General features: G+C 35.8%; 1 protein-coding gene across 1 annotated transcript in view; it reads right to left on the bottom strand.

Annotated features, from left to right (window-relative positions):
* Nucleotides 1-202: 202 nt before the first annotated feature.
* The window catches only part of USP12 (ubiquitin specific peptidase 12), a 36450-nt gene continuing 24513 nt past the window's right edge, over nucleotides 203-12139 (bottom strand). The window contains exons 5-9 of the mRNA XM_074815946.1: nucleotides 10258-10334; nucleotides 9968-10051; nucleotides 7401-7598; nucleotides 4893-4971; nucleotides 203-2837 (exon numbers count right to left, since the gene is read on the bottom strand). Of these exons, the coding sequence (XP_074672047.1) occupies nucleotides 2736-2837; nucleotides 4893-4971; nucleotides 7401-7598; nucleotides 9968-10051; nucleotides 10258-10334 (540 nt within the window). The 3' untranslated portion in view covers nucleotides 203-2735. The remainder of the gene's footprint in view (nucleotides 2838-4892; nucleotides 4972-7400; nucleotides 7599-9967; nucleotides 10052-10257; nucleotides 10335-12139) is intronic.

Genomic DNA, 12139 nt, shown 5'->3' with positions numbered 1-12139 from the left:
AAAACCGGCTGCCGCTGAACTATTTTCATAACAACACATCTAGAAAGATATATAATGCAGTGTATTTAAACACCCTTCTCCCTCCATGGCTCAGGGCAATTAGCTTAATACAAGAAATTACAGACACTTTTTAGGTTTGAAAACACTGAAAAGCACAAAAGGCAGCTGACTGACCATTCAGGCTCCACAAAGGATACAGTACTTACCTTTAGAGAACATACTTTATTTAATAGAAGTTTTTTGCTCCAATATACAAAATAAGGGACTGTAGTCCCAATTAACATTTACATAGTTACACAGCAAATAATTTCCACCATTTACAACAACTGATGACTTTCCCACACTCCCCACTGTATTACAGCCAAGAAAAAATCCTATGTTTTACATACCAATCAGTTATATTTTGTACTTCCCTGCCTCTTTTCTTTAAGTTGCAGTTTCTGATATCAGTTTAATTAAGAACTTACAATTATTTCAGCTGCACTAAAAGAAAAATGAAATATATCATTTGGAATACTATCTCAAAAACCCTATACAAAATAAAAGTCAGTATCTTATAAAAATACATAGCAGGAGTAAAACCAGTGAAACAACAAAAATTTTGTTAGGATATAAAATATTTAGCAACTAGCTTCAGCTTTTAACTACAACAAAACAAAAAAAGAAAAAAGAAAAAAAAAAAGACCAAACATTTTCAATTAGCAAAAAGTAATGTGACAGTTCTTTTACAATACCGTACCTTTAGTATGCAAAGGACTTCATCCTTCTAACATGCACCATTATCCAACTGATTCACCCCTTAACCCTTTCCCACTGAAAGCTGAAAAAAGGTTTTAAAATTATTTGAATCCTTTAAGAAAAATCCAATCATATTTTCTGCATCTCCCACAACATTTAAGCTTTACTTTACAATGCTGGTAGTTTAATCATGACACAGAATCTTCTATAAAAGAATTCTAGCCAAACCAAGGCTTTAGAAACTTTGCATTTTACAAAAGCAGTTTGTTACAGTATGACAGTTGCTAAATAGCCCAATTTATTTAGTGACCCTGTTAAAGATTTGTTCAACTGAGTGAATAGGTGAAGTCATTTCCTGAGCTAAAAGATACAGGTAAGTAAATAGTTATAGCAGCAGACAGGAGACATTCTTTTTAGAAGTTGTAACAGTATCAATAGAATAACCTTAGAAAATTACAATCATGTAAAAATCACTAGCTGAAGAGGGAGTGACAAGGACATCCAAGACCTGATTTGCCACAATCTGGAATGCACATCCCATGACTTTCCAGAAATTACATTCAGCTACTGTCAGACAACATACTGGTTAGTCGAAGAATGTCAAATCACAATAGTTCACATTTCTTACAGATCAGGTGTTTTGTCAAGATTTAATTCTTAATGCTGTTCCATAAACCTCAATTTTCACTCTACAGGAGTTAAGTATTGTTACTTTTAAAGGAATGGGGTATCTTCAGTCTCATGAAATTCCAAACCTATTTCTTCTTATTACTCAGATGTGATTTATACTCAAGACACTGAGTGGTTTTTGAGATAGTCACCCATGTCATTGGGAACAGAAGTGGATCCATTTTTAGGAGAGGGAATAATATTCTTAAAATGGTTTACTTTGATCCAAATCACTCCAATTTGCTTGCAGTATGAACTATTAACAAATTATTGAAGAACTATAAAGACCAGTATACCACCACTGCACCATCATTTTCTTATGATATGCATTCTTAAAGTCTTCTATGTAAGTTTGATCACTTTTTTTCACCCATTAATGGAAAAAGGATATTCTAATTTAATTAAATAAAGTACCTCACTTAGATACCAGTTCCTCCAGAAGGAAATCTCTATTCTGTGTTATTAATTTTTTACAGATATTGTAGCACAGTTTTTAGAATTTATATTGGCTCTTCTTTAGCATTTAAACATAATGAGTTTTAACTCAAATGAATATATAAAATTTCCAATACTTGTTAGAATAAAGGACAATACACAAGATCCTAAGTTACAGTAATTTATAAATAAAAATAAACTATTACAAACCAAATCTTTCCCCATACGGAGATTAAAAGCCATAATCTTGACTGATTGTTCCCGATCATACATTATAAATAACATAAGCTTCTTCAGAGAAGCAAAACATACTTGCCTCCCTAACACCAGTTTATATCTTCAGTTAAACTTCTACCATCAAGAAGGCAATTGTGTTGGGCCCAGACAGATCTTGCTTACATGTTAACCCTCCCAACCTCATTCTTTTAAACTTAAGCTCAGGAAACTTAGTTCACAAAGAGTCCTTTACCTTTTATATATACAAAGGCTGTACAAAATACAGATTTCTAATGCTCCTATTGCACCAATCTGGCAGTGCAGTTAGAACCTGATTCAAATTCCACTGAAGTCCATGAAAGGTTCTCCAGTGACCTTAACGGGCTTTGAATTAGGACCACAGAGATAGTATTACCTAACGGAAAGCTCCTGCAAGAGTGGCTGGTATCTCTCTTTTTGCTTATGGGATGCAGTGGAGATGTGTAGTCAGCATGATACCTGAGCAAATAAAATGAAAATGATACAAAGGTTTTAAGAATCCCAAACTCTTTGCTTAGTTGTGTGCAAACTGTGCTACTGCCCCTGGAGCTCCCTGCTTTCCTTTTTTTCAGTGCTTGCTCCATTCCAACATAGAGAAGATGTGAGGCATAAAAATCTTTCTTCACTACAGATCCCCCTCAATCCCGAGACTGATAGAAGAGGATGTAACCAGACTCAGAGTTCTTTGAGATGTCTGATGTCAACCCGTAGAATTCTTCAATAGCTTGTGCATCAATTTTCTGTATGTAAAAACCCAAAAATTTAAAGTAAGACTATCTTGCATATATGTGACATGAAGTTCCACTCCAAAAAGTATTGTCAAACAAAAATAACTTTCACATAATTACAAAGTAATAAATAATTCTTAAACCTGTTATGTTTTGGTTTCCCCTCTGCCATTAACTGCACAGAGGGTAGCAGCTATATATATTTCATATATAAATTTTTAAGTATTAAGTGAACCTACTATGAGTGCAATCTTATATGCACTGCTTGTGCAAATTTCACACAGAAAAATTTTAAAGACAACAATATCCCATTGAGACTTTACATCAATATGAAGAATGTAAGTACAAACTATCATTTCTAAATCTAAGCAGTGTAAGCCAATCAAGTGCAGAAGAGAATAACAAGGAGCAGAGAATAAAGGCTAACTTTTTCTATGTTTTCCACACAGAATGTTTGCTGTGATCCCGTTAGCTTTGAAAGCCCCCTATAACCAAGATTTTGGGAAAAAGTTGCAAAACTTCTGTTGAGAGGTAAAAAGAGTTTTCATTGTCATCATTTTCAGCTATAAAAGAAACTGAAAGTGAGTTCTGTTGCCTCATTTGAAAACAAAGGCAATTAGGCTGCAAACAACAAAAAATGTGGAAAGATAAATTCTCCTTCACTTAGGCAGATTTTATTTAATCTCATTCCCACTATTTGGAATAAAACCTCTCTCAGGAAGGAGTGAGACATTCCAACTTGATGAACCATGGGCCTGAAAGTTAATGAGATGTTTTAGATTTAAGAACAAAAAGATTCATTCCTTCCTCTTTAGATGGGCTAAGAGAAAAAAAAAATACATTACTGCCAGGTGTTACTGCTTTGGAACTGGAGGGATCATCCCTGATGTTTGTGAAATTACAGGAGATCTACTACAGCGCTCTCTTTTTTTTCCTGGAGGAAAATGAACTTCTGACCCTATCAAGACATTTCAATTTACTGTGTATCTTGATAAGACACAGAGGCAATCCTTTTACTTTCCTAACAGCTCTGTATATTTCCATGTTTGTCATTCCTGTGTGAAAAACTGCCCATAATGTGGCTTGAAGATAAGAACTCTTCAGCACCCTTGACTCGTCCTGCCAATTAACAATGTAAGTCTCATTTATTTTTCTTCTTTTCAATTATGCAGTTCTTGTGTATTGTAAGGAAAATGTAAACTATTCATTTTATAGATTTAATTAATTAAAAAAAAGTCAAGAAAAAGGGCAGCACAATCATATTTCTGTTCATGCATGAGCACAGGCAAGGGAAAAAAAAGGAAAATGACAGAACAAGCAAAAAACCTGAGATGATATACTATAGGGACACCAGCAGTTCCTGCCCCTTCTCTCAATAAAGAATAGAAGATAACTGATGAAACAGAGAGGTGACAAAATCAAAACTGGTGAAGGGAATTCTGCTGTTCCAGAAAATCAGTTAGAAAACTTCCTTTTTTTAAATAATAAGAATTCCTGGAAGCATGGCTAATATTAGCAAGAATACCACCAGAGGCAAAAGGCTTCTGTTTCAGGGATTAACTTTGAGATTTTTTGCCCTAAAATTTAAAAAATCTGAAGTTTCTTTCTATTTTGTTATTTGTTACACCTTTGTCTGAAACAATCCAGGATACTTGATAAAACAGACTACCAGACCAATCCATTCCATTAAATCATAAGCTCCTAAAAAACAGAATGAGTGGCTTGCTCAAAAAAATTGCCCCCAGAAAAGAACTGCAGTAAAACCATTTTATCTATCTTAATTTGCCATGTCTTCTGGCCACAGGAATAGCTTATTAAACAAAGGTGAAAGTGGCCATACACAAAGCAGCTTCATTTAAAAAGTATAAAAAACAAAATGCAATTCCAAGTATTGTACCATCAAACCGTAAGGAGCAGCTCTTCATTCAGTTACTGCTCATTTAGACTAGGGTTGAACCCTCTTTTCATTAGCATACCAGTTCTTTTACTTTAAGTAATCCTATACACAAGGGGGTGTATGCACTCTGGTTGGTATGAGAAAAAAGTCTAGGGTTACACAAAGCTTACCTCAACAATATCATCATCAAAAAGCAACCAAAAATCATGACTCTTCACTATTGCAATATAATGTCCTCTGTTAGGGCCACTGTAAAATAAAGTTAGAAAAGAACACAGACAGTGACACACAGGTATGTACAAATGTATTCCGTGAAATTTTTTTTCTTGTAGAAAAGCAATACTTAACAGTAATTAAAATGGTTACCAGTACAATTTCTGTTTGGATGTTTCGTTTCTTTTTTCCTCTCCACTTACACCATTTTCATAATGAGGTCTTACTTATCTCTACATTTAATATCGTGCTAAAAAAAGGATTATGATTTCAAATGAGAATAAGCAGCAACAGGCGTTTAAAATATAAATTAAATTTAAAAAAAGAGACAGAGAAGTGAAATCAAGAAAACATTCTGATTTTTCACAGGGACAGAACAGATCCCAAACTATTTCTGATCTTCAGAAAGAAAAAGCTGTAGAGCTGCTGTTCATTTACACTCTCAATCAGAAATCTCTTTATCTGGTCCACTGTAAACGAAACTGAATTAAACTGATGGCTTAGAAGTCTCAAAAACCCTCACAGCAACAAGAAGGGCTCCCAATTAAATTAAAACTGTAAAACTCTTCAGCTTATGACAGACCAGAAAATTTCTCAACAACAGAAAAAAAAAAACCCAAACCTTTAAAAGTGTCCTATTTCTAATCAGATTTCAAGTAAAGAAATAATACACTTTCCAAAATAGCTGAACCTTACAACTGAAAGTGGACAACTGGAACTGGAACTCCCTTAACTGGCTAACAGCATTCAACCAATTTATATGTCTAGATCAGGGAGGGAAGGTTGACATCTGTGAGGGACACGTCTGTGTACCAAATCATATAACCCAGTGAAAACAGGGTTCCTTTTCTTCCACAGGTCTGAAAAGGGGTAAGTTTCTAAGACTGCATGATGAATGACGGAGAAAGAAATGGTCAGAATTGAGCAGAATGGTCAGAAATGGACAGGTGATATTTTCCCTAAAATCCAGAAAAAGAGTGTCCCAGAAGACTATGGCACAGACTTATTGTCCAAAACTGTCCTGGCCAACTTGAGATCTATTCACCTTATCTCTACTCTAATCCTAGGTCCATCTAGGGAGGAACGGGGGTGGAGGTGGAACAAAGGGCAGTGACTACCAACTAGAGGGCAGGCCTGCCATTTTGAAGGACATCAGAATTGTAAGAATGAGCTGGTAAGAACCTTATGAAGTTTAACAAGTAAAAATGCGAAGTTTTGTGTCAGATTAACTCCATCCAACAGCATTAGCTGCAAACCAACTGGCTAGGTGGGCCAGGAGGTCAACAAGCCAGCAGCGCATCATTTTGGTGACAGGGCTGAGAGTATGGGGGGCCTGTACTGTAACAGTAGAGCCAGCAGTGAAGCGATAATCCCTGCCACATTGCATTCTGGGACCCACAACTGGACATGGGATTCCACACATGACCTTGTCAGTTTAAGTAAGAGACTGATGAACTGGAGGAAGTCCAGTGGCAGGGCACTACACTTGTCAGAGGGGTACAGCACCAGATGGATGAAGAGAGAGCCTGAAGAAAACTAAATGAGGAATCCAACTGCTGTCTTCCACTCCAAAAAGGAAGAGTTATCAAGAAATCAGAGCCAGGCTCTTCTCAGAAATGCACAGTGAAAGGACAAGAGGCAGCGGTTGCAAACTGCAGCAAGAGAAATTCGGACTGGACATAGGAAAAAAAATTTTAAAAATATAAATCACTGTAAGAACACTGATGGAGTGGAAAATATTGCCAAAGAGGCAGTGAAATCAGCATTCCTAGCCATGAAACTGAACCCAGTGCATCCTAATCTAATGTCAAAGTTAGCCCTGCTTTGAGGTTTAAGTAGTTGACCTCACAATGTAAATTATTCTGTGATTCTAGATGTTAAATCATCATGTTCAACCGTGGGGCTTTTATCTACTCAACAAGCAGTTTGTAGAGCAGCCTTAAGACTTGAAGCCACAAGAACATTTGTTGAATATTGCAAAATCAAACCAAATCTAACATATTTTGAAAGCAAGGAAATAAAGTTATCAGCAAAACTCATAATATATGGATATATTTCAGAAAATGCTGCTTAAGCCTTAAAAAAAACCCCCACCCTAAAGGAAACACTTTATAAAGGAATGTTATACAATGTTTTCCTTCCCAAGAAACTTTTTTTAATAATGATCTTTAAGTTACATGGCGTTGCGTGTTCTGTGGGGTTTTTTTAAACATAATTAAGTTCATACAAAGATCTGTGATGTGAAATACATTGTTACCACTTTTCACAATGAACTATCAGAGCAACAAAGCCGTATGTTCTGTCGATTGGTAGTGTCTCCCCACAATATTTTCTTTCCCAAGAACCTTTTATTTTAAGAGGTCTTTAAATGATCTTAGAGTTATGTGATACTGGGTGCTTTGTTTTGTTTTTTTAAACATAGTTACACATATATGAAATTCCTGTGCATAAAATAGAGTTATTACCTTCCACAATGAACTACCACAGCAACAAGGTCATACATTCTGTCAGGATTGGTGGCATCTCCTGAGGTGTTAAATAAACGAAGCTCTAAAGGAAAAACTACTCTATAAGACAGTTTTGTGTATCGATGCAGCTGATCCATGTATTTAAATCTCTTCAAATGGAGAGCTAGAATCATAGGCAGCTTTTTTACTTTCATCCTGAAAAAAACAAAAAAAAACCCCAAACCATCAGTATTTCCAATATCCATCCAAAACATTCAGTTGATATTAAACAGAAAACCTATCTTACTGAAGTCTTTACAAAATTTTGCAAGCACGAAAAGAAGCTTAAATAATCAGGTGTTTAACAGATATGTCCTGTGTTGCTAAACTAAAGGTAGATTTTAACAACTGAGAGAACTGCAAATATATTTAAAATAATAAGCTATAATATATATAATAAGAATAGCCATGATGAACCCACATAATAATTTAGACATAATGAACACATAGCAGAGAATTCAATAGCTTTCCTGAATTCCCAAAAGCAAAACCTAGATCCCACTTGGTATACAGTGGAGTCATTGCAACAAAGTTGTTCCAGGGATCCTGTTCCAGTTGAATTTCTCAGTAAACCAACACATATGTATTACTCCAAGTTTTCATATCAAGCCATTCATTTAACATTGCCAAGGGATACAAATAGCTCGCTGTTATTCACCTTACCTCATGCTACCCAAACAAGACAATGCTGTGCTCTAGCACAATAATTTTGTACAAATGTTGCAGCACATTTTATGGCAAAGTCAGAAAGTGATAATCTAGTTTTACTGAGGGCTCACTGGCCCATTTCCTAGTTGGAGGTATTGAGATCTTGCATCAGTGCCTACAAATCCTCACCAGCCAACCACAGCTAGCCTGGCAGCAGAGACTTCCACTCTCTGGGCAATAAATTTGTGCATACTAACACAGCAACCAAGCTAGAGTGCTCTGCTTCTTGGCACAGCTAATTGCCTTAGATCAGCACTGTGTTGAATTTTTCAAACTGCCTTCAGCCCCAAAAGGTGTCTCAAAAGCCTCAACAATACAACCTATGTTTCAGACATATCTACTAGGACTGCATTTTCAGAATGTCAGGAAATGTTTGTACAAGACAATCCTTTTTTTCAAAAGATAGGGGGCTGAGGACAAAATCCTTGAAAACTCATCTTCCTTCCCTTTTTCGCATTAAACTTAGACTGACAGTAACCTGTAGGAAACCCTGCTAGACTCAGATTTTCTCCAGGGCCCGCAAGGGAACTAGGAAATGAAAAAAGCAGGAGAAGGGCAGAAAGATGACAGAAGCAATTACTTTTATGGAGAGTTACATTTTAATATATTACTGAGATATGGATATAATTTCTGCTCTATTTCTTTTTTCAAAATGGAGTCTGCTTCTTATAATGCAACCGTGTTTGGTAACAGGAGCTCTTTCACTGGTGAAGAAATTCAGTACACCACCTTTGCTAGTTGAGTAGACACACAGATAAGCTCCATGTTATAGAGATGGAAGAACATCATGACTGTAGTGAAACTGAACTTAAGCCCCACATGAAAAGCAAAATATACACAATAAAAGCTGTGTTTTGCCAATATGGCAGTGCCTACAGTACACGTTTACGTCAACACAGCTTATATTGGTCAGGGATCACATTACCTCCCACACAGAAAAAGAGCTAAGGCAACAGAAAACAACAGGACAGACCTGGCTTCACAACCCTCTAATATACTCCAATTAGTAAGCTTAGGCAATGTGCAAAGGCAGGCTTTGCAGATGAGATATGCCAAAAGCCACGTGCTGAATCTATGGTAAATCAAATAACCAGAATCAGTGGTATAACCAGTAGAGCACACCAGTGTTGCCACCCCTTCAATCAAATGCTTTCTCAGATAATAAATACCACACAGTACACAAAATCAAGGTTTTTCAAAGGTGGAAACAAGACTAGAAGAATTATTAGGCAGACAAGAATAGTTTTTAAACATAATTAATGTCAGGCTTCCATGGAGCTTCTGATGCTTTGCAGGAGCACTGTCAAGCAGAAGTTTAGCACAACTAGCTACGTATTTTTAAGAAACCAGAAACTCAGTTAACAAAAAAAATTACAATCCTCATTCTAACTGAATCAGAAAATAAGTGCTATCAAACTGATTCTTACAGCAGCTGGAAAAAAACAAGTTTAAAAAGTCACATGACATCAGTGAATTTTTATCATTACCCATAATCTTTGATTAGTCACCAGCAGTTTGTTTTAACTTGTCTTTTTAACTTGTTTTTGGTCTTAAGACCATTCTTCTTCTCATTCATAAAATAAATAATGATCAGGAGTCCCAAAATCCTTTACATGGATTCTCATTACTTGTGGAAGTAGGGTCACTGAATTCAAGCAAGAGGTATGCAACCAAGTTACTCTTAAGTGGAAGAAGAGAGAGAAAAATTAAAGGAAAAAGAACGTTCTCCCCCTGCCTCATACAGACACACAAGGAAATACAGGTGTATTTTCATGAAATGTAAGCATTGCTTTTTCCCCTCCCTGAGTCTGATGTACCTTTTATGTGCTTCTTGCTTACTGCGACATTCTTCACAGTAATATTTGTATTCACTGCACAGAGTTTCTGTATTGCTGAAACCCCTGAATAAAAAAAAAAAAAGAAATGCTATAAATACTAGTTTATTATCTGAAATATACATATAAATGCTTACAATATAAAAATAATTTTATACTCTTAAGTCTACATAAGCTAGAATTTGCCAAGCTTGTGAGCTTTCAGTTTTACTTCCTGCTTTCTAGGTAACAGATAAAAGACAAATTGCAAAAATTAAGATTTTTCTGTCTACCTTAAACAATGAGTGATTGAAGTATTCTGTTCCACATCAACTGAAAGGTCTAAGAAATCTTCATCTTTGCTGCTTATCTGCATGAAAAAAGAACCAATAGATTATATTAAAACAAATGATATTAATTTACCTCTGTTTTTCAGTACCATTTTCTATTGGCAGAATGCATCTTTTACCTTATAACAGCCTTTTAAAAACTGTTACAAGTAGCCCTTTTATTTCAGAGATGTGCTAGATCCCTCTGATTTTGTTCAGGAAGAGGGAAGTGTATATGTGTCTGTGGAGGTATATAATGTCAGTTGTCATACTGTGATTTCAGCTCAACAATATTAATGCCAAGTTCCTTCTACACCTCACTCTCTTCAGAAGAATACAATCACTGGGATTCTTCTATTTAGTGCTTTCACCTCTGTTCTTCCCCTATGATTATTCCAACTGAAACTTATGTATTTGCATATCATAGTGTCCCTAATAAACAGCACAAATATTTTAAAGCCTCTTCCTGGCTAGATTCATACTCTTAAATGGGCAGCAGATAGCAAATCTGTTGGTAAATGAGAGCATGGGACTTGGTCTGATAGAGGAAGAACAGTGCATAGCCATTTCTTACAAAAATGCAAGAATAACAATTAAAGTAAAATAGAAATTCCTAGAACCAGAGAATAAATTCCACCACAAATCCTGAAAAATGGTGATGGACAAAATCCACACCTGCCCTGCAAATCAACTACATTATTAAAAGGTTTAGGAAAGAACGATCAGCAACCTTAACTTTTTTCTGCTAATGTTTCCTCTTTGTATCTAGCGATACTCAATGCCACCGGTAAGAACGTCCTCTGACTTTTACGACTCCTAGGTACAAAAATAAATGCTTTTAGAAAAGATGCCTAGCTGCAGTTTCTTGATTGAAAGCAGGAAAAGTTAAACAGGAAAACTAACGTAAGTTGATCTTTAGAACATATGAGATTTATGTTCCCTTTTCAACTCAGAATAAAAATAAATTTGGAAAGTTGTTCTCTGATTATCAAGAGATGAGAAACACACAGTTCCTAAGGGCAGCATACACGGAGAATAAAAAGAAAAATACAGGTGGTCAAGACAATTATTTTTGAGAATTAATACCACAGGGCAAATCCACAAGCTTATGAAATTAAGTTAAAAGCTTCTGTTAATATCTATGAGAGGAATGGGCAAGGATTCCTCCCACTCTTCTGTATCTAATCTTTCCAAGAGTAAGCGTACATGTACAAAAAATATGTCACTATGCCAGTATACATCACATCTACTACATCATTAAGATGCTGAAGTGTAATGTTTATACTTTTAAAGGAATCACAGAACATATATGGAAAACTTCCAAGACGTTTTAGGGTGGGGAAAAAAAAAGTCACCTGCATCTTCAGTGTGCTGCACATTTCTTGTCTTCAGGGATGTACTACAGTTTAGTTGTGTGGACAATTCTTCAAAATATCCCATTGCAAACCGCTTTTGGAATTATCAAACTTTTCAAAGTTTATAATACTAAGAACTCTGGTGGAAATCCTCTTAGCCTAGGGATTAAGAATGGCTCAGGAAAAAAAAACAGTTCTAGAAAATACTCTGCTGCAGTCCAGCTAGGACAGCTGGAATTAAGAAGTCATGTGATCAGTGTTATTCAGACATGCAATTAGATAATTCTTCCTCTCTTCGTCTAATCAAAGAAAATTCCATGAAACAATAAAGGTTTCACAGGCAGCTTTATCCCACGCAGAAGCTGTAAGGGCGGGGAGGAGACGGAAAGGGATGTGTTGTACTTGGTTAAAAAGAGATTGGTACTGAAACCAGAAGTTCACAAAAGCAATTTCTTCCATTCTTAGTGATAATACTGAAAATTACTTAAAGA

This window comes from Strix aluco, chromosome 2 (assembly GCF_031877795.1).
Source record: "Strix aluco isolate bStrAlu1 chromosome 2, bStrAlu1.hap1, whole genome shotgun sequence".
NCBI classification, from domain to species: domain Eukaryota; kingdom Metazoa; phylum Chordata; class Aves; order Strigiformes; family Strigidae; genus Strix; species Strix aluco.
This window is presented reverse-complemented; position numbering and strand designations above follow the sequence as displayed.